Below are 23854 nucleotides of genomic sequence, written 5' to 3'. Positions count from 1 at the left end.
GGAATCCACCTGAGAGCCGTCCTGTGAGACCAACACCGAGGTGGTTTTGCCCCGCGTAATGAACGGCTCTGTGGCGCGTCCCTCCGCTTTTCTTTCCATGAAAAAAACTCCTGTCACAGTGGAATGTGCCGAAAAAGTGCTGATGTCCACGACTTCTGCCTTTTTGTGAAAGTCAGACGAGGTCCCGGATCAACAAAGCCTTCACGTTGGAAATGATCTGGTTGGTTCAGCAGGGTCTGAGCATGTCGATCGGTGCTGGGAGCGCGCCGAGCTCTCAGCAGTTGTGGGCCGTCCTTAAAGCGGCAGTAACACTCCTTAATCTGTGTAATCCCCATAAAATCGTCCCTGAAAGCCATATTAATTTTCCAAAAGGTGTCCACCTGGAGGTCTCTCACAGTTTCTGGAAAAAAATTGATGCAGCAAAGCTCCAAATCGTTCAGACATTTCTTTGCAATAAAAAAACGATGAGAGGGGTGGACCAGTGCTCACACAAAGCCTGCTCACAGGTGAATGACGCAACCGACAGGCGTGAAAAAACTCTCGCATGCGCACAAAGGTTCAAGCTTGTCTGATGCAATCACACGTAATTCAAATCCATATGGTTTTTGGAAAAAAATAAAAGGTCAGATACTTTTCTAACAGACCTCGTACAACCCCAATTCCAGTGAAGTTGGGACGTTGTGTAAAATGGAAATAAAAACAGAATACAATGATTTGCAAATCCTCTTCAACCTATATTCAATTGAATACAACATAAAGACAAGATATTTAATGTTCAAACTGATAAACTTTGTTTTTGTGCAAATGGATGCCTGCATCACGTTTCAGAAAAGCTGGGACAGTGGTATGTTGACCACTATGTTACATGACCTTTCCTTCTAACAACACTCGATAAGCGTTTGGGAACTGAGGACACTAATTGTTGAAGCATTGTAGCTTGAATTCTTTCCCATTCTTGCTTGATGTACGACTTCAGTTGTTCAACAGTCTGGTGTCTCTGTTGTCGTATTTTGTGCTTCATAATGTGCCACACATTTTCAATGGGCGACAGGTCTGGACTGCAGGCAGGCCAGTCTAGTACTTGCACTCTTTTACTACGAAGCCACGCTGTTGTAACACGTGCAGAATGTGGCTTGTCATTGTCTTGCTGAAATAAGCAGGGACGTCCCTGAAAAAGACATTGCTTGGATGGCAGCATGTGTTGCTTCAAAACCTGGATGTACGTTGGTGCCATCAGAGATGTGTAAGTTGATCATGTCATGGGCACTAACACACCCCCATACCATCACAGATTCTGTCTTTTAAACTTTGCGCTGGTAACAATCTGGATGGTCTTTTTCCTCTTTTGTCCAGAGGACACGACATCCATGATTTCCAAAACAATTTGAAATGTGGACTCATCAGACCACAGCACACTTTTCCACTTTGCATCTGTCTATTTCAAATGAGCTTGGGCCCAGAGAAGGTTGCGGTGTTTCTGGATGTTGTTGATGTATGGCTTTCACTTTGCATGGTAGAGTTTTAACTTGCACTTGTAGATGTAGCATCGAACTGTGTTAACTGACAGTAGTTTTCTGAAGTGTTCCTGAGACCATACAGTAAGATCCTTTACACCAGGGGTGCCCAAGTTCGGTCCTCGAGGTCTACCTTCCTGACACTCTTAGTTGTCTCTCTGTTCCAACACACCTGAATCCTATGAAAGGCTCATTAAAAGCCTGCTATCAAGTCTTTCATTGGATTTAGGTGTGTTGGAACAGAGAGACAACTAAGATTGATAGGAAGGTAGATCTCGAGGACCGAACTTGGGCACCCCTGCTTTACACAATGATGTCGGTTTTTAATGCAGTGCCGCCTGAGGGATCGAAGGTCATGGGCATTCAGTGTTGGTTTTCGGCTTTGCTGCTTACGTGTAGAAAGTTCTCCAGATTTTCTGAATCTTCTGATTATATTATGGACTGTAGATGATGGAATCCCTAAATTCCTTGCAATTGAATGTTTGAGAAACATTGTTCTTAAACTGTTGGACTATTTTTTTTTCACGTTCACGCAGTTGTTCACAAAGTGGTGATCCTCACCCCATCTTTGCTTGTGAATGGCTGAGCCTTTTGGGGATGCTCCTTTTATACCCAATCATGACACTCACAATTAGTGTTCTCAGTTCCAAATGCTTATTGAGTGTTGTTAGACGGAAAGGTGATGTAACATAGTGGTAAACATTCCACTGTCCCACCTTTTTTGAAACATGTTGCAGGCATCCATTTCAAAATGAGCAAATGGTTGCACAAAACAAAGTTTTATCAGTTTGAACATTAAATATCTTGTCTTTGTGATGTATTCAATTGAATATAGGTTGAAGAGGATTTGCAAATGATTGTATTCTGTTTGTATTTACATTTCACACAATGCCCCAACTTCATTGGAATTGGGGTTGAAATTGGTTCAGTGAAAAATATCAGCGATTCTGCTAATTACTTGCTCAAGTCATTCGAAGATTTTGCTGGTTTTATCATCTAAACTATTTTGTGTAATTTTTAAGCAGCTCTTTTCAAATTGGACTTGTGGTACTGTCCAGCCATTATCACAGTCTGCATTTTGATCTCATTGTGGAATGAAGCCAGACGGCAAATGTGTTGAAGTAATAAGGACACTCCTGGCTCAAAAATAAGTAAATAAAAAATCAAAACCTAAGAATGGCATAAAGCTGATCAGCTACTGCAAGAAGATCAAAAACGGTATTGAAAGCCAGAGTCAGAAGAGTTGAAGATCTGTGAGAAGAAATATGCCTTCATGCTGAGAAAGAAAACTACAGATGCAGCTCTTGGAGCTGAGTGCACTGATAGAAAAGTAGATTGGAGGACAGAAGGAGTTTCTGTGTGTGTATTTTAAGAAAGCTTATGACAGATTGCCAATGAAAGAGTTGTGGTTTTGTTTGAGGAACTCTGGAGGGGAATAGAAGTATGTGAGGTTGGTGCAAGACGTGCAAGGACAGTGGGGCAGGTAGTTGGTGTGACAGAGGAAGATACAGATGACAGCATGAGATACTGTAGAGTCAGATAATCTGCAGTGTTGACCCCAAACGGGGGCAGCTGAAAGAAGCTGATGATGATGATGATGACGACAGGGAATATTTATAATGGCTTTTGGAGGAAATGGTTAAAGATATGCTGATAATTGCTATGCAATACTAATATGAAGTTGCATGTGAACTGTCATATGACCTTTGACCTTGGGTGTCTTTGAAAGGTCAAACTCAAGTTTGTAAGTGTTTAAACTAAAATGGTTTGGATCCACGTAGCTTTACTCAGGGTGGAGAACAAAAATTTCATTGTCAGTCAAGCTGTCAGAGTGCCATCGTGACATTTGATTGGTGTGAGCTGAGTGGGAGTGTGTGTCGCTCTTCACACAGTGTGTGTGTGTGTGTGTGTGTGTGTGTGTGTGTGGGTCTGGTCTTTGGCATTTGCCGCACTGACTCAGCCTTCCTCTTCTTTCCCCACAGCTCTTCTTTATAAGCCCATCGACCGTGTGACCAGAAGCACGCTGGTTCTTCATGTGAGTAAAACCACACACACACACACACACACACACACACACACACACACACACACACACACACACACACACACACACACACACACACACCTGTTCGTGATTGACACCAAAAATTTAAGTGCAGAATTTTAAAATGTGTTCAATGCAAATAAATCAAAATATTTAATAATATAGAGAAATTTAAATAACGGCAGCAGTTTTTTCTGGGTGTGGCTACAGGTTCGAGACATTTCCTGCAGGAGCTCCAAAACTCTCATTGGCCTCAGCTGAATCCAGTAGTGCCACCTGATGATTAGCAGTGTATTGCAGTATTACTACTTTAATGCCGCGTTCACACCGGGCGCGACCAGACGCCACAAATTCACGTTGGTCGTGTGGCGAAGGACGCGCCACCATCGCCCGGTGTGTCGCTCTGCTTTCGCTTCGAAAATTTGCCCCAGTGCGTCATCAAATAGGAGGAGCTTCCATTCGATCGCCGGCTCCGGTTGTCAGTCAAGTTAACATGACGGACCTTGATCACACAGAGCTAGTTGTTGTCTAAAGCTGACAAATGTCATGAGACGTTCCCAATTCGGGGAGTATCATTATTTGCTGCAGGAGCTGCGTCTGGATAATGGCCGCTTTCAGCGTTCACGTGCGCACATGTAAGCAATTAAAAAAACTCTGCTGCCCCTGCTGTGGGGCTGCTGCTCGCTCCTCCCCCAAAAACTGTCATTTGTGAAATAAAGGACAAAAGGGACATAAGTCCTGCTCACAGGCTGGCTAATAGAGACAGGACATGTTCACATCCAACTCAGTCAAACTCCAGACATCTCCATGTCAGTACAAATCCAGTCCCTGATTGGTCATCGCGGCGTGACAAGATGAAAAAGTTCAGATTTTTCAACTTGGGGAGGAGGGCAATGCGAAGTGACGCGACCCAGTATCGCACCACAAACGCGCCAATCGCTCAAAATTGCTTCACTCGCGTCTCTTCATTTGCATCCATCGCGTCGCGCTGCGTGGCTTGGCACCACAACGCGTCCTTCCATAGGGATTACATGGCAACCTATCGCTGCTGTCACTTGCGTCGCGCCCGGTGTGAACGCGGTGTAAGAGAAGTTTCATAAGAGAGGTTGTGGCACTTGTCTCGCCATTTTGAATTTTGACAGAAATTGCGTGGGACCCTTTGTGTCATACCAACAGAAATTAAAACACAGGTATGATGCAGATGATCACTGCAAGGCGCTAACGGTTAGTCATAATGGTACTGCAGTATTCTGTCGTAGGCGCTCAGAGTGTCTGCAATGTCTCGCACCTGTCTCACCGTTCTTTCTTTAGACGAGTCAGAAGGTGGATACAAGAACATTTCCAAGTCACTGACCATGTCTTGGACTTCATTTACATCAGGCTTTAAGAAAGACAACCAGTCTAGTACTGTATAGTAAATCTGAGTGGAGGTGGTATTTCTCAAAACATGAGTGGCTGTCAAACAAGGTAACTAGTGAGGGAAGCCACCAAGACACCAAAACATCTCTGAAGGACTTATACTGTAGGTTTCGGTGGCTGGTATTGGAGATACTGTGCATGGTGGAACTTTTGGCTGTTCCATCACCAGTCATTTTATAGAATATACCAGATCATTTCTAGGCTCTATTCTCCGGTGCCCATTCTGACAAACTGTTGTTTAAATTTCATGTCGTCTTATTTCTAAAATCCTCATCCTTTCCTGCCACAGAAGCTTTTTTTTTTTTTTTTTTGCATTACATTCTTGTTTTGTGGTCCTGACGGTGTTCTGCCTGTTTGGTTTTGTCTTTCAGGACTTGCTGAAGCATACTCCTAAAGATCACCCAGACTTCCCCCTCCTTCAGGATGCTCTGCGGATCTCCCAGAACTTCCTGTCTTCCATCAATGAGGAGATTGACCCGCGCAGGACTGCTGTTACCACACCCAAAGGAGAGGTGCGTGTGTGAGGTTTATTGCCCCCTACCCTGTAGAAGGGGATGTTGAAATGGGTTCCATGCATCCGCCTTACCTCCTATCTCTGTGGTGTCTGGTACACATACTTTGGGGACCAAAGTCTTGAATAAGGTTGCATTTTAGCATCTTATGACTTGGACAGAGCTATGTAGCGTTTGTTCAGCAGGAGAACGAAGGTCCAGGTCTTCAGGGTTTCTTGGTCAGAGTACTTTAAGCAGACACACCGATGTCAGCCTGCTGCCATGCGAGATGTTCAACTGCACAACTTGGGGATTTAGGATTTTGCCCAAGGTTCCTTAGTGAGTTTTGTTTTCTGGTCTGATGGGGATTTGACTGTGGATCCTCTGGTCCCAAGCTCACTGCTTTAACCACTTGACCTTCACCTCACATTGTGATGTATTTGGTACTCGTAGGAGGATCCTTGGGTCCTGCTGTAAAGGCTTTGTGTCAAATAGTTACTTTTGGAGAGTTGGATGAGGAGTATCATTTGTCGTGACGGAACATCACCTGTGACATTTTGGCGACGTGCCGCATTTCTTGGGGCATAATCCAGCGTGCAGGTGCCTCAGTGTTGAAGACTCCCAGCAAATTTTAATCGAAAGGACACGCCCATGTGTCACCTGGCTGTGACAGATTGATGGCTACTTTTGAGAGGTGGGGAATCACTGGTTGCCTGCCTGGGTGGTTGCTGTCCAGGTTCCAGATGATTCTATGTGGCATTGTCGCATGCTTCAGAACCTGAACTGGCAGTTTTGCATTCAACCGCAGACCAAATCCAGGTCTTGAGACACGGTCTTGATCAAAATCACTGAAATAAGCATCGACCTAATGTGCATGTTTGGATGGCACAAGGAAACCTGAAAACCGGCAGACACGAGAACCTGCTAACTCCACACCAAAGGGAACTGGGCATTGGGGGAGTTAGGGATCACTACCAAAACCCGGTTTTAAACGGGCCCCGGGGACAAATTATTAAAGCCCAGAGTATAGATAAGCCCCGTCCCTTAATGATACTGCAGAAATTAAGGAAATTAATTTAAGAAAATTTATTATTGCTGTGTAAAGAGCTGTGTCTCTGTCTCGCTTGGAGCCGCTGTGTGTGCAGACAGGGCGGCTCACTGGTAAAGTTGGTGTTCAATGGATTGTCAGGTGTTTTTATTTTTTTTTTCAGCAAAGTTACATGGGTTGTTTTATTTATTTATTTCCTCACGTAGGCTCGTCAGCTGGTGAAAGACGGCTTCTTGGTGGAAGTGTCAGAAAGCTCCAGAAAGTTGCGACATGTCTTCCTCTTCACCGATCTGCTGCTCTGTGCGAAGATGAAGAAAACGGCCGTGGGGTGAGTCTACCTCCGAGTCTGTGTATTTTCAGGTTTTTGTATTTCAAACTTTGCCAACCACTGATGTAGCCTGTTGCAGGCCGTTGGCTGTATGTTATGATGATATTTATTGCTGATTCTGCACAGTGCTCCTATATTCATGAACAGGACCAGGCCAAAGTCCCGCCAGTTGGTGAAGTGCATTCAAGAGTAGTTTTATCCAATTTGGACTAAGGTTCAGCCAAGGTCAAAGTGATTTGATGTTTGGGGAAAATTGGTCAATCGTCAAGATTACAAGTCAAGGTCAAAGGTTTGGTCCAGTGGTCATGTGTAGGGGATATTTGGAATGGCTGTTCCAGGAAAATTATTAAACATACACCGATGGTTACTATTGTAGAGTGGATAGTTCAGTGGGTAAGGAGCTGGTCTGCCAATATGTGTAGACCTTAGTTTGAGTCCCACTCATGCTACTTGTCTTCGTTCTTGGACAAGACACTTCATCTGCATTGCCTCAGTCAACTCAACTGTAAATTGATGGCAGTCTTGGTTTGGGAAGTAACCTGCGTCAAACTGGTGTTTAGTCTAGGGGGAGTCAGACTTTCATCCACTTCACGCGACAGAATCTGGAGATAAGCACCAGCACCAACGGGACTCGGGGCCTATACAGGATGGTCACTATTAAACACTAATATGAAGTCATATATGACCCTTCTGTTGGTCACATGGATGACCTTAACATGCCACCCCAAAGCTCATAATGAAAAAGTAGCTTTACAGGTCAAAGCTCGATTCCAGTTGTGTAGGTCTCTGCACCACCCCAGTCCACCCAGCATGAAATGGGTGGACTGGAGTCCTAACCAGACCAAGTTGTGGACTTTCATATGACTTCATGATACAGTGTCCATGGATGCTCTCCAACAAATTAAGGTCCTCAAAGCAATCAACTGGCACTGACTGAAATTTGTGCTTTTGCATCAAAGTAAGATTCACATCTCGTTGGAGTGATGGAAGAAATGCTTCCTGTTTGTGTTTCATCATGATCAGAGCTGTGATTACACATGAGAGCATTGTTTCTGCTATTGCTTTATCTCACATCCAGCTGCTCACATTATCCTTTTGATGAAGGTTTTGTAGTCTTAATGAGCAGACTGGTGAGCCCCACAAAATCCTAATCAGTCTCATTAGCAGTAATGCATAACAGTCATCTCAACTGTGATGGAAGAAACGCTTCGGGGCTTAAATTCAAGTGTCTTTCATGTGTATATTAATGTCAGTATTGTAGCCAAGGCCCAAATCACCAAGGCATAAATAAAAAACAAAAAGGATAATAAAAATGGATTGTAAAAAGATACAATTTCAAAACATAGATCTTCATATCAACACAGTATAGCATAAACGTAACTTCAAGAACAGCATTTGTTTCCTGTAACAGTAGTATTCTGTATTGTACAGGTTGTTTTACACCTCAGTTGTATTTAAAAATAGCAAAACTTAAAATCCCTTGAATTTTCTTGAAATTACCAAAGGTCAGGGCGTTCAAGGCCAGGGCGGCCAGGGCATTCAAGGCCAGGGCGTCCAAGGCCAGGGCGGCCAGGGCGTCCAAGGCCAGGGCGGCCAGGGCGTCCAAGGCCAGGGCCATGGGTATCGAGGCATTACAACACTGGATAATGCTGCATCTATAATATAGACAGTGTACTATTGTATAATATAATATTTAGTAAGTTATTTTGGCTTCTTAGTTTATCACCTGATATGGAGTTGAGTTGGCATAATTTACTATAATTGTCATTTCAAAGTTTAGTTTTAATGATTAATGGTTTATCTCAAGAGCAGTTTTATCCAGTTTGGACTAAAGGTCAGCCAAGGTCAAAGTGATTTGATGTTTGGGGAAAATTGGTCAATTGTCAAGATTACAAGTCAAGGTCAAAGGTTTGGTCCAGTGCTCATGTGTAGGGGATATTTGGAATGGCTGTTCCAGGAAAATGGTTAAACATACACTGATGGTTACTATTGTAGAGCGGGTAGTTCATTGGGTCAGGAGCTGGTCTGCCAGTATGTAGACCTTAGTTTGAGTCCCACTCATGCTACTTGTCTTCGTTCTTGGACAAGACACTTAATCTGCATTGCCTCAGTCAACTCAACTGTAAATTGATGGCAGTCTTGGTTCGGGAAGTAACCTGCGTCAAACTGGTGTTTAGTCTAGGGGGAGTCGGACTCTCATCGACTTCACGCGACAGAATCTGGAGATAAGCACCAGCACCAACGGGACTTGGGGCCTATACAGGATGGTCACTATTAAACACTAATATGAAGTCATATATGTCCCTTCTGTTGGTAACTTGGTCTTTGCCCTTGGCCCTGTGTAATTTTTCTGATATTTAAATACTTAATTTCAGCATTTTATGTGGCAAGCGAGGTAGCAAAGTGCGGAAGGTTCTCGGTTCACGGCCGCCCGTGCCCATTCCTTATATAATGTGCAAGTGTGTCAGGAAGGCCCTCAAGCATAAAAGTTCTGCCAAGTCATCATGCAGATCCATGTCAGATCTCCTACAAGCATTTTATATAAATTCAGTGGGGGGTGTTTCAGTCTCACTGCTTTTATCCTCCTTTTATATATTTTTTGCATTCAGTTGCTTTTGGAAAACCAAATAATCAAACAGGCACATCTCTGTTTATAAGATGTAAATTAAACATCATTTAAATTAAATTGAATTTCTTCCTCATGCTTGTTCCTGATCCTTCCTGTCCTTTGTCCTCCCATCCGTCTGTCCTTTCTCTGTCCGTCTGCAGTCGTCATCAGCAGTATGAGTGTAAGTGGTACATTCCGCTGGCGGACTTGACTTTCCAGACCCTGGATGAGTCTGATTCCTGTCCCACCGTGCACGTATTGCCCGAGCACGAGATCGAAGAGATGAAGATCAAGATCTCACTCCTGAAAAATGAGATCCAGAAAGAGAAGGTAATCCGACGCATTTCATTTTTAGAATAACTTGGACTAGTTTAGTGTTGGGATTAAGAGACTGAAACATCTGTTAATCTGGAATAAAGAGTCCTAATGCCAGTTTGAAGTGTGTCCTCATAATGATATTACATACGAATTTCATTCTGTTCTATGAATATTATTATTGTTATTTTTATGTTGTAGCAATGGTATGTAAGTCTGGGGCTTTTATTTTGAAAGGTTGGGCCATCCAAATTGTGTTTGTGGTGAAAGTTTCAAACTTGTAGAGAAATTCACTTGATTCATGTCGAGCGGTAAATGCATCGGTTTCGTTTTTGCAGAAAGCGCCCAAGGGTCAGACTCGGGTGGACCGCCTGAGGAAGAAGATGAACGAGCAGGAGTCGTGGCTGCTCCTGCACTCGCCCACGATCCCATTCCGCATCCACAACAAGCACGGGAAGGTAATCACTCAGCCACTTCCCATCACAACTCTGCGCACACACTGCTGCAGCAGCGCTCAGCTCTCACCCCAAGAGGGCGGCATTTCCTTTCAGAAAAGAAGAAATGAGTTCAGCTTTAGATTCAGGATTTCCACAGTATAAATTGTGACCAGGATGAGAACATTTAACACTTAAACCTTCAGTTCACTCCTGATTTCCAGTTTCTTGATGTGAGGAAGAAGAATCTGAAAATCTGTTTTTCTCCTCCTGCCCACAGAGCTACTTGTTTCTGCTCTCCTCCGACTACGAGAGGTCGGAGTGGAGGGAAAGCATCCAAAAACTCCAGAAGAAAGGTAAACCAGCGTGAAAGAAGCCTGGTGTGTTTTTTCTTCTCAAGTCCACCTGCGTGCTGACAAACAGACGGTTTTGTTTTTCAGACCTGCAGGCGTGTGTGTTGAGCTCGGTCGAGCTGCAGGTCCTCACCAGCTCATGTTTCAAACTGCGAACTGTTCACAACATTCCTGTCACCAGTAACAAAGACGGTAAGAAGCAGTGTGTATATACACACACGCACACACACACACACACACACACACACACACACACACACACACACACACACACACACATCATTTTTATATCTTCTCCCTCTGATGTGAAGGCTCTTTGTCTTTACTCTTTTTTTTCGCCCCAACAATTGCCGCTTTCTCCCTCATCTCTCGTCTGCTTTGAGTTTAATGGCACAAAAGTGTTGTTACGTTCTTGTCTCTTAAACACACACATGCTCGCACACACACAGCAGAAGCCACATAATGAGGTGAAGTTGGGGGGGGGTTTGGAGGGTCTGTTTCTCATCTAAACGCTGCGCTGTGTGTCGGCAGCGGCGACCCGCACCGAGCGCTCGTCTCTGTTTGTTTTTGCTCCAGATCTCTGTGCCGCCGCGCTTTCAGAGGCCGGTTGTGCCATCTGGCCGACCTCCTCTGATCTCCCAAAAAATGCACAAGGGTCTCTCCTTTTATGTGAACACGTATTCAGTTTCATAACTACAAAAGGCTTTGAGACGCTGAAAGACACTCTTGTCTATATGCATTGGGGGGAAAAAGCTTCTTTATTTTTTTTTATGTTGTACAATAGAATCTCTGTGAAAGTGAAGCTTTGTTTTGATATTGCAGATCAGTATTTTCCCTTAATTGGTGATCAAAGAGTTTCTGGACTTCATTTTTCATTCTTGTGACTATTTAGAAGGTTGTCAGGAAGTCACTGCTGCAGCTTCTTTTATTTTTATTTATTTATTTTTTGGTGGATAAACCTTTTGAGTGCTTGCATCTTTATTCCTGCACCATCTCAGATTTTTGACCCGGTGTGTTAAACGCAAGCGTACACACACACACACACACACACACACACACACACACACACACACACACACACACACACACACACACACACACACACACACACACACACACACACACACACACACAGACCTCAGTGACACAGCAAGCACAGTTGTGGTGGAAATGGAATCCAGCTGGTAAAGGAATGTTCTCATAACTAGAGGATGGATGATATTTCATAAAGTCTGTGAGATCTGTGCTGGAATATTCCTCGTTTCGTTGGACTCCTTCAACTGAACTGTTTTTAGTGACCTTTCCTCAGTTTTCTTCAAAGCTTCCGCAGTTTCTTGCAGAAGATATGAACACTGCTTTGATTATGTTGAAGCTGAACCTTTGAAGCTTCTCTATCTGTTCGTGCGCACACACACACACACACACACACACACACAGAACTTCTTTGAGTGTGGCCCTCAGTTGGAAACCCCAAAACCTGCACCATCGAACATCTCATTTTGTGTTTTTACTGGAAGCTTTGTGGCAGATGATTTTGTGATACTGATCAGGTCTTCTGATAGTTTTCATCCCTCACAGTTTTTCTGGTGTTTATGAATCAAGTCTCAGTTAAAAACAACAGCTGGAAGTGAAGGTGGCGATAGTTAGATCGGCGGGGTTGCGATCAAATCCACCGAGCATCACTTTGGCCCAAGCTGCTCCCAGTGACCCACAGGCTTCAAAGTAAAATTTAATGTTGACCACGACAGCATAATGTATTTTTTGGAGTCTAAGTCGCACTGGATTATAAATTGTACTTTTTTCTCTGTATTGTCAGCTCTTTATTTTGGTGTTTTTCTGTGTTATTATTGTACACTTTTTATTATTGCTGTTTGTTCTTTTATTATTAGAGTTTACTTTATTTAGTGCTTTGATTCCTGAGAAAGTTATATAAATTGTCATTATAATTCTTATTTTTAATAATGCATGTGTTGTTTATTTTTTTTGGGGGGGGTGGTATATACAGTAGTGTTCAGAATAATAGTAGTGCTATGTGACTAAAAAGATTAATCCAGGTTTTGAGTATATTTCTTATTGTTACATGGGAAACAAGGTACCAGTAGATTCAGTAGATTCTCACAAATCTAACAAGACCAAGCATTCATGATATGCACACTCTTAAGGCTATAAAATTGGGCTATTAGTAAAAAAAAAAAAAGTAGAAAAGGGGGTGTTCACAATAATAGTAGTGTGGCATTCAGTCAGTGAGTTTGTCAGTTTTGTGGAACAAACAGGTGTGAATCAGGTGTCCCCTATTTAAGGATGAAGCCAGCACCTATTGAACAGGCTTTTCTCTTTGAAAGCCTGAGGAAAATGGGACATTCAAGACATTGTTCAGAAGAACAGCATGGTTTGATTAAAAAGTTGAGTGGAGAGGGGAAAACATATGCAGGTGCAAAAAATTATAGGCTGTTCATCTACAATGATCTCCAATGCTTTAAAATGGACAAAAAAAAACAGACGAGTGGAATAAAATGGAAAACAACCATCAAAATGGATAGAAGAATAACCAGAATGGCAAAGGCTCACCCATTGATCAGCTCCAGGATGATTAGAAGACACCTGTGTGAAGCTAATTTATTTGCAAGAATCCCCCGCAAAGTCCCTCTGTTAAATAAAAAACGTGCAGAAGAGGTTACAATTTGCCAAAGAACACATCAACTGGCCTAAAGAGAAATAGAGGAATATTTTGTGGACTGATGAGAGTAAAATTGTTCTTTTTGGGTCCAAGGGCCGCAGACAGTTTGTGAGACGACCCCCAAACTATGAATTCAAGCCACAGTTCACAGTGAAGACAGTGAAGCATGGTGGTGCAAGCATCATGATATGGGCATGTTTCTCCTACTGTGGTGTTGGGCCTATATATCGCATACCAGGTATCATGGATCAGTTTGGATATGTCAAAGTACTTGAAGAGGTCATGTTGCCTTAAGCTGAAGAGGACATGCCCTTGAAATGGGTGTTTCAACAAGACACTGACCCCAAGCACACTAGTAAACCAGCAAAATCTTGGTTCCAAACCAACAAAATGAATGCCGCGCAGATGTGAAGAAATCATGAAAAACTGTGGTTATACAACTAAATACTAGTTTAGTGATTCACAGGATTGCTAAAAAGCAGTTTGAACATAATAGTTTTGAGTTTGTAGCGTCAACAGCAGATGCTACTATTACTGTGAACCCCCCCGTTTCTACTTTTTTTGCTAATAGCCCAATTTCATAGCCTTAAGAGTGTGCATATCATGAATGCTTGGTCTTGTTGGATTTGTGAGAATCTACTGAATCTACTGGCACCTTGTTTCCCATGTAACAATAAGAAATACACTCAAAACCTGGATTAATCTTTTTAGTCACATAGCACTACTATTATTCTTAACACTACTGTAATTCACATCATAGTATAAGTCGCAGGACCTCCCAAAGTAGTAAAAAAAAATGAACATGAATTATACTCTGGAAAATAATGACAGTTGCCTTCTACAGTAATCAGTTTTATGACATTTCATCTAAATACAATGTGCATTTTAAATTCATCGTTTGAAATGATATTGCATACTACATGTTATTAAAAAAGACCTGCACGGAAACGTAATAATTACAAATTGTATACAAACCGTTTTCTTTGTCCACACAATCTGCAGATAACTGAGTGATGAAGTCGGGCTGCAGCTGACAGCTATTTTCATTTTTGATTAATCTGTCCAGTTATTTTCTCAGTTGATTCGTGGATCAGTCCATAAAATGTAAAAAAAAAAGTGAAAGGTGGTGTCCTCAAATGTCTTGTTTTGTCAAGAGCCAGAAAATACTCCATTTATTGCCAGAGGAGCAAATAAACCAAAAAATATTCACATTTAAGAAGTTGAAATCAGAGAATTTTGACTTTAACAAGAAGACAAATCAATTAAAACAGTTATCAAAATAGTTGCCAATTAATTTAATAATTGATTAATTGTTGGAGCTCTAGATGGGTGCATTGTGTCATAATTTGCTAAAATAGTTTCTCAGCAGTTTCTTAAATATAACCAAGCGCCATCCCTATTATAAATTGTTATTATTATTATTATTATTATTATTATTTTGCTTTTACGTGCCCCGTGTCTACAGGAGGATCTGGACTAACTGTGCTGTATTTCTTCCTGTAGATGAGGAGACTCCGGGCCTCTACGGCTTCCTGCATGTGATCGTCCACTCTGCCAAAGGATTCAAGGAGTCGACGAGTAAGTCCTCAAGAACCTCGTCTTTTTTTTGTTTTACATTGTCAAAATGTATTTTATTATTTTTTTACATTTTTACAATCTAAATTTTTTTTATTCATTTTATTGTTTTTATTTTTATTTATTTATTTATTTTTACAATTTTTTTCATTTACCACTATTGTAAAATAATGTACAGAAATTGTAAAATTGACGCACATTGTGCACTTCTGGCTCATGAGCGTGCACTGTGCACGTGTGGCTCAGGTGTGGCAGCACACACGACCCATCAATCATGGTCCTGCACACATGCAGCAAGCATCCAGAAATGGACAGATGGAGGAAAAGAGGAAAGTAGAGAATGAGAGCGGCTCTCGGAGGGACGGTCGGGAGTCGCAGAGGGATTTATTTCTGCACACATCACCACGAGCTCAGAAGCTTTAAAATCACACCCACTGCAGCCGGCGACAGACGAACCTGCTGTCGTCTGATAGTGTCGCTGTTACACATTATTTTGTATAACAGCTGACCACGTTCACTAACTTTTCTTCTTCTTTTTTTTCCTTTCTCTCAAATGTCTCTTAAAAAAGCTAAACAAAACACAAATAAGAAAACTGGTAGCCAGATAATTAAACAGCTATCCAATTAATTACAAGCTTTGTGATTAATGAATCTAAAATATTCACATGTCAATTTTTGATGTGAAAAGCAGCTTGTCACAGGTGGACTTGGGTGTGTCAGACAAGAAGTCTACATATGAATAGCATCAGGTCAGTTTTCAAAATAAAACTCCTTGCGTCAGTACTAATTATATTTCTGTTCATTGATAAAATCAGTAATGACATTAAACAACATTTAACATACAAAAAGAAGTCACATAACTACATGGACTACTCACCTGGGGGAGAAACATCATATTAACAATATTATCTTCATCACAGATAATTACGCAAAACGATTTTTGGTTTTGATGCTTGTGAGATAAACTACAGTGAGAAAACACCATGACACTGTGGAGAACTCGTTTTCCCAGCATGCTGTCTGAGGATCAAATGAGTGTTGGAATCATGGAGCCAAAGAAACACCACCGACCTTCAGTTCTGACTAAAAGTGACAAATAGAAAGAGAAAAACAGTGACAGTCACAGCTAATAAATGTAAGTCACCAAGAGTACTTTGAGGAAAAACTTCAAGTGAAAATCTGCACATACTTCACTTGAAATTTGCTGGATATCTGCTGGACAGTGGGAAGACATTTAATTCCGGTATTGTTCCTGGATGTAAGTCAGAAATTCAGTTTCCTGTTTCCTTCGAAAACAGCATGCACTTTGACCCTTGCACATACACTTTCTCCTTCTTGTCGTCTACGAAATCTCACGGAAAAACTCACTGTATTTGCTCCTAAAAACTCAGAACTTCCTGCAAACTTGACTGAGGTTGTGCTGTTTCTGGTCAGTGGGTTAATTGCCCCTAGTTACATCAAGCATTTTGTTCTCATTTCTTTATAGAAATGAGAAAACACATTCTGAATCCAACCAAAGTTTTTATTTTGATCACGTATACATATGAGGTTCAGATCTTTTTTTCCACAAACGTTTCCTAAATGGTGTGCAGTTGGATTGGTGTGTGTCAGTGCCCGGTTACATAAGCACCAGCTGAAATATCGAATGTTTGGAAAGGAAGAACTGTGAATTCCTCCGTTACCATGACGGGTTTGAGTGTATTAAGTTTGGCCTGCTGGAATTTCTGGTGTAATGGATTGGAAAGCTGTCTCCTCCAAAAGACCACTTCATCCTCAGTGGAGCATAAATAAAGGAGGACTGTCAAATCTCCAAAAATAATTTAAAGCCTGTTCCTGCAGTCACATTTTTCTGAGCAGGTAGGCGTCACACAGCTCCCAAAAAATCTGCACAATGACAGCTGATGGATTCAGATTGAAAGGAGGCACTTTTATTCCAAATTTCTTCACCAAATAAATGTGATAAATATTGAGAAAAGTAGATGCTATGGAGTTTTCTGAGATATTATCAAACTGCATTGTGTTTTTGTACCATAAATTGGACGTGACCAAGTGCAGCCATGTTTGTTTCATTGCTGCCTGCACAGGGAACAGTTAGAGATATGGTATGATCTCAAAACCAGGTGTAGAGTCAAACCTAAAACTTTCTCATTTATTAATACTTAAAATGTCAATTTAAATATCACAGAGCAGTTCTGTATCACTTTCTGTAAATGCGCTCGTCAAAAAAAGAAACTTTACTTCTCGTAAACGCAACTGTTATTTTTGTCATGCAGATCTCCCACCCCGTGGGAAAGGGCTTCCAATTGGGCCCAGGGGACAAAGCCGTTAAACTGGGTCACAGAGGAAGGAGCTGGGACTCGAACATCTTTCAAATACTTTGGTTTAAAGTTTGGGGGGAGGAGGAGCTAATGTGCAAATCATATGATTTTTACTTTTTTCCCCCTCACTAAAAGAAACAGAAGGTCCCCGATTCGAGGGCCTTCTAATGTTCAAAATACCAAAAAAGAATAAAAAATAAATTATTACCAGTAAGCAGCACAGTGGTGCAGCATTTGAGGTTTAGGGTTCAAACTGCATCTGTAATTCATTCGTGATTCACATCTGCAGTTGCAGCTGGAAGGGCATCCAGTGTGAAAGTTGTGCCAAAATCAACATGCCATATTGCCTTGATTAATAGCCTGGGTGTTTTTTGTTTGTTTGTTTTTTTTTTCTTTCCTTTTTTCAAATCGTGTGTGAGTCAGGCAATTATTTGAAGCGGGCGAGTATTAGTTTGGTGCCTGCACTTTAATGTAAAAGTTTCACACGTGTCCCTGGGTGTGGCGAACCAAAGACAACCGCTTTACATCTGTCATGTGGCGTCCAGCTCAACGTTCTCAGTATATAATGGGATGGTAAGAAATCAATACAGTGCTAAATCAAAACCATACCAGTGTGCCACCTACCGTCATTCCTCTGTAACTGACACCGTGGCATGCTGTTTCATTTTAGGATTTTAAGGTGCCACTCTGCAGCGAACTTAGAAAAAATTAATTAAAAACTGTAACTACTTTGCTCTTTCTTTCGGCAAACGCAACAAGTTGCAGCTTTGTCTCAAAGGTACTTTTTTCTAACATCACTAGGAGACGGATTCGCTCTCTCGTGAGTCAAATTACCGGTATATTGTCCGTCAGCACATACGCTGGAGCAGCAGGCCGTCATTTGGACACGTGACTGGTCACACGGGCAACCAGTCAGGCAGAGCTGTTTGGCGGCTGACATAAGTGACTCGGCCTTTAAACAAGACCAGGCTTATTTAAAGCAGGTGTTTGTTTTTTCTGGTGGAATTTTGACCTGGCAATTAAATGAGGCAGGCCCGTTTTTAAGGTCAGGCGTTTAATCAAGGAAAAACGGTATATCTCCATATTGGATCTGCTGTTGCATCCCTGAGCAAACTGGGAGCAACTAAAGATACAAGATGCAGAATATTTGTAGGAGCATCATTTGAACCAGCATCAACATTTTCATCAGATCCACTAAACTGAAGGTACAACATGTCCTGTCATCCTTCCAATGGTTCCATCTTCATGGATTGGATAGAAAACTCCTAGTTTTGGTCTCTAAATGCAACATTTTCTCCAGAAGCCTTCTAGCAAACTGTAGAACTATACGTTTGTTCTATCTGTGGCAACCGCAATTAGTAGAAGTGATTTTTGGCTTGCTTTCTAATTGTGTGAACTGGTAGTTTGACCTGGCGCTCAGCACGGCCGCCGGCTCAGATTAGCTTCCTCGATGAGAACAGATCTGCACCACAAGAGTTGAAATTGAGTTGAAAGAGGATGATACCCATTAACCCTGGAAGTACAGGTCAACGACCTCTTTCAGGATCATTTGTCTTCCTCTTCATACTGAGCCGGAGCGACCTGCCAGAAAGATGACGCCTCACTGAGTTCCACCAAATTATTCCCAGTTTGACCTTCTGAGCAACTTCAAGGATCCTCTACGAGGTCGCAGACTTCTGTCTGTTCTTTTTCATTGTTTGAGGTTTAGGTCGAGAGAAGTAAGCATATTTTATTTGGAGAGGAACTTGAGATATATAACCAGCTGCCCAGGACTGTAGGTCCACCACGGAGAAAGTTTAAAAACCACAGTAAGTTATGTTTTTTTAGCCCGTCACCACTTCCTGAATCACAACGTAAGCTTTTATAAACTAACAGGATCCATTTTGATCATTCCAAAGTGTGATCCAGTCTCTTCTCTGAAGTAGACTCTGACAGGTACTTTGTGTGTTTGTGTATTTGGGGTGTGTAACCAGGTGCAGCACTGTGACGTATTGTGCTCAAGCAAAAATGTAAAAGAACCGCAGCTAATAAGTGATGACTCAGTATTTAAAGCATTTCCCTATTGGCCAGACTGAATTCCTCGATCCTGAATGTCCCTCACACTGCCTCCGTCAGTACATTTGGGTGCAATTATGTCAGAACGTTTTCAGGAAAACAAAGATGGAATGAAGCCAGATGGAATAAAATTCAAATGGTGACTTTTAAAACATATGGAAGATTGTCATAGAAAACCAAGGTGCATTATTCTTATTATTCTTATAATTATTAATGATAATAATAATGTTCATGAAAATATTATATATATATATATATATATATATATATATATATATATATATATATATATATATATATATATATGCGCCTTTGACAAGAGCAGAAGTTGTGCAAATCAAGGAATATTTGTAGATCACCTTCTGTGCATTTGCAGATATTAATGACACCAATTTAACTTAGGAAGTTAGTTTTGAGTTAGCGAAAGTTAGCTTGCATGCTAAGGTCCACAAAATGTCTTGTAAATTACTCCAGAGGTGTTTTCAGGCTACAGAAACAGCGTTTTCAGTTTTAGAAGTGTTTATTTCTCGCAAGCTTTTACATAATATATGACAAAAAGGTTATACACAAGCTAAACAGTTTTGCAGCTAGCTACCAGCCTGTGACGTAACTATGCTAACATCTGAAATAATAAGTGGTGTTATTAGGTTTCAAAAACAGCATTTTCAGTTTTAGAAGTGTTTATTTATCGCTAGCTTTTACATAATATATAAGAAACATGTATCTATACACACAAAACGCGGTTTTGGGAGAGAGCAGCCACTAACGTCACGGTGCAGCTGTACTCTGATTGGCTGTCACCCATGCCACTCAAAAGCAAACCGAACAGATTGACACAGAATGTGATGTTTTAACCTCTTAAAATAGGTTAAGGTTAGCCATCTTTGACCTTGTCCAAGGTCTGTGTCCCAAGAATATTCCCTGTGCATTTGAAAACTCTGGCAGTAATAGGACTGGACTTATGCTGAGCACAGACAGACAGATGCAAAGTCTTCACAATGTGGTCATTGGGTTTTTTTTAATTTAAAAACAAATGATTTCCATCAGGACTTTAAATAACCTGCTGGCATCGCAAAATTGATTTTCACAGTCAAGTTATTCTAGATTTTTGATACTTTGTCACCAAAACTGATGGAATCCTCTAATCTTTAAACTAAAACCAGTTATCATGAACCTGCCACAATTCTAAGATCCTAAAGTGTGAATCAGCTCGAGAGACTTTATGTACCAAGCTGTCAAACCGTGCATTGCTTTAAAAGTTAATTGTTAAATTTGTGCAGTATATTTTAAAATCATCCAGCAGCCAATGTACGCTAGTAGGAACTGAACCATTCCAAAGTAAAACCTGACATTCCACCTCTCTGTATCTCGGCTTGCTGTCGAATGCTGCACTTCGTTTAAGAGTGGTGTGAAGTGTTTGCTGTCTTTCTGTAACCCCAACCAGGCAGAGGTCAGGGTTTTGATGACGCTGCTGCTTTTGATGTTGCAGTACAAACGTGTTCTGTCATTTTGTAACCATGTGTTTATGCATACTGCCGTCTTCAGAGTTTGACCCTTGGAAAGGTCGAGCAGTGTTTGCATCAATCATGCTGTCAAGTGGAGGTTAACCCAAGAGACCAGCTCTCGTCTCCGTGACGTTAGCATATAGATGTTTTACCAATAGCTGGAACGCGGTCTGCAGGAAGCACTGCAGCGAAATTTAAAGAAACACATTAACAGGCTTAATTGCTCTGTGCAGGAGCTGATCCCCAGAGACGAGCGGCTGCAGCGTGTTGATGTAAAGAGGGGCGGGCGGGGGGGTACATAAGCAGAAGATTGATGCCTATCCGCTTACAACAGGCAACATATTGACATGTTAAAGGCCTACTTCACTTTAGTGTAACATAATATATGTTTAACTTTGATTGTGCATTCATTACAAAACTGCTACAAGAAATTAAAGAGAAACATTAACTGTGTTCGTGCGACGATATGTTCTGCTAACGACACAAATCCTTTATTTTGTATCGTTTCGTGTAGTTTGGCTGGCGTGAGTGAGATGATGCCCCCTCCGTTTTTTGGGGAAGTTGCTTCAGATTGGAGACAAAAGATTAAAAATGTCCCAGTTTTGTTTGGTAAAGAGGACTCCCAACAATAACGTGCTTGGGTCAAAGCCAGTGGTGAGCACAGCTAACCAAACAGTTAGCTTTGATAGCCGTTAATCCGCTAACTGAAAAGTTAATTTTTATAAAACTAAACCAATAAATACCTTTAAAAAAAAATAATAATAATTTGCGGAAGTTACAGATAAAAGCTAAACCGATCTTTTTCAGTATTGACTTCAGTACATGGCAGCTACTGACACAACGAGTCAGTGCTTCTGTCTCAGATCGGCCTTCTCTCCAATATCGTCGGTCTGCAGCCAATAAATGGGGGCATTTTGCTGCTAAACGGGAACACCCCCTGCTTACACATCAATGTCCGGTCTAAGGAGCGTTAGCAGACTTTTACCGAGAAAGAAGCATAAAAGCGGAAATTACGTCTTTCCCAAAATACAGTGCAAAACTCTTTCTGATTGGCTGATGAAACGCTAACGGGAATGCCCGTTGGGGTGTTTCTGTGGCACGTCAGTAATGCCCAGCCACAGCCGTACCCTCCTCCTTCTCTCAGCAGAAGAGATCTGGTGATCAGAGAGAAAGGAGAGGGGGGGAAAAAGTTAATTTCTCTTCACACCATACAGACCTGAAGAAATTATCTTATTGTTTTTCTTCCCTCCCTCTTCCTTTCTCTCAGCTCTCCTCTGCCTGCAGAGGATAGAGCTCTACCATTCATGGCTGTATGTCTGCTACAAAACATGTAACAGACAGGCACTAAAATCTTTGATTTCAGGCTTTACAAATGTTTTTAACTGTTAAGCTTTATTCACTATGCCTGCAAAAATATGTTAGCGGTCTAAAAGTTACTGGAACTAAATTTATCAGAAGTTAATTGGTCCGCTGATGGTTTTCAAAGTTATTTGGAAAGCTAATCTGCTATTGAAAATGTTAGCTTTGATAATTAGCAGTTAGCGGATTAGCACAACTGTGCCCACCACTGGTCAGAGCCCACCTGTGCATCTGGAGTTGTGCCAGAAAAGACATCCCACTTAACACATGGCACATCAATGTGCGGATCCAATTTGGATCTGCTGTGGTGAGCCTGAGCAAATGGGAAAAACCACAAGAAATTAAAGGGTAGAGCTTTGCGATTTTTGTCCGTCTTCCTCATCTCACTTGTTGCAAGAAATTTTATGTTTTGTTACACTCGGCCGTACTTTCCGCATTATCCCCCAAGAAACTGTCAGGATGAAGAAAGAACCCTTAGAAATGCATTAGAAACTGTAAAGGGTGTGTGGTATGCAGTGAGGGCATCTATGAATCAGGACCCAGTAAGAATTAAATAAGAGTGAATTAATAGCTTAGTTAACGATAGTAGGGACTTTACTTGCATAGTACATAGTACAGTCTCGGCTGCTGTCTATGATCTGAGTGAAATGTGCTGATCGCTGTCCATGGTGAGGCACAGCCAAAAGAATAAATAAAAAAATCCCCACCCCCTGTACAAATACAGGGTTGCGCGTGGGTGAACACGCACATTGGTTTGTTGGTTGTACTCAGAGTGTTGTAAGAATGAATGGCACATACTATGTGCTTGATCATGCATGTGGGAAGAAATTAGTGAAAACGTGTTAGACACTGAGAGCACAGCAGGTCATAATCAGGATGATTAAAATTTTGACCATGCTGTGTTCATCAAAATGTTCAGAATGTAGCTTGTTCATTCTGGTTTTCATCTGTGACTGGGCACTTAACATATATTTCGAATTTTATGCTGCATTCACATGTTGGCTGTCAGCGGCACAAAGGGTAAACCAGATGTTCCATTGTTTTCAATGAGACGTTGCTGGAAAACGTCCTCCACCTCAAGCTATGATCATGGCAGCCGTGCACTGCGACCCTCCTTACTATCAAAAGTTAAAAAATTTCAACTTTTGCCTCTTCAAAAAGGACAAACCAGATGCTGTTTTATCTTTGACACAGATTAAGGACAGACAGCAACAGATTAATTATTTAAGTGCAGAGAGATGCCTGGTTTTAAACAGGTAAATGTAAATAATTTGTATTATATTACAGAGAGAAGTTGATCTTCCCACATTTAAATATGGTAAACATGATGCCCCAAAACTGCATCTATGTCAAATCCAGTGCTTTTAAAGTCATTGAGGCTCCACTTTTTGATTGTCATTTCTGGTTGTTTCACAAACATAACTGATGGATCTGTCTACCTTATGTGTTTCGTTCCAGATTTATACTGCACCCTGGAAGTGGACTCTTACGGGTACTTTGTCAGCAAGGCCAAGACGCGAGTCTTCAGGGACACCACGGAACCACAGTGGAATGAAGTCAGGCACCGAGACATCTCTTTTATTAATGTCTCTGTTTTATTGCTTTACACAGATCAGTTTATTCTCGCTTTCTCTCTGTGGTCCAACAGGAGTTTGAGATCGAGCTGGAAGGCTCCCAGTACCTCCGGATCCTGTGCTATGAGAAGTGCTACGACAAGAGCATGCTCAACAAGGATGACAACGAAATTGTGGACAAGATCATGGGCAAAGGGCAGGTGCAGGTAAGGGGAGGATGGTGGATATCTGCATCAC

General features: G+C 41.6%; 1 protein-coding gene across 4 annotated transcripts in view; it reads left to right on the top strand.

Annotated features, from left to right (window-relative positions):
* The window catches only part of abr (ABR activator of RhoGEF and GTPase), a 219808-nt gene that overhangs the window by 130623 nt on the left and 65331 nt on the right, over positions 1-23854 (top strand). For all 4 annotated transcript variants that reach the window (XM_034177792.1, XM_034177793.1, XM_034177794.1 and 1 more), the window contains 10 exons: positions 3497-3549; positions 5349-5489; positions 6723-6844; positions 9614-9782; positions 10106-10225; positions 10482-10557; positions 10642-10746; positions 14735-14809; positions 23502-23599; positions 23692-23823. In XM_034177792.1, the coding sequence (XP_034033683.1) occupies positions 3497-3549; positions 5349-5489; positions 6723-6844; positions 9614-9782; positions 10106-10225; positions 10482-10557; positions 10642-10746; positions 14735-14809; positions 23502-23599; positions 23692-23823 (1091 nt within the window). The remainder of the gene's footprint in view (positions 1-3496; positions 3550-5348; positions 5490-6722; positions 6845-9613; positions 9783-10105; positions 10226-10481; positions 10558-10641; positions 10747-14734; positions 14810-23501; positions 23600-23691; positions 23824-23854) is intronic.

The sequence above is a fragment of the Thalassophryne amazonica genome, chromosome 9, assembly GCF_902500255.1.
Source record: "Thalassophryne amazonica chromosome 9, fThaAma1.1, whole genome shotgun sequence".
In the NCBI taxonomy this organism is placed as follows: domain Eukaryota; kingdom Metazoa; phylum Chordata; class Actinopteri; order Batrachoidiformes; family Batrachoididae; genus Thalassophryne; species Thalassophryne amazonica.
Note: the sequence above shows the minus strand (reverse complement) of the source record. Positions and strands in the feature narration are given on the sequence as shown.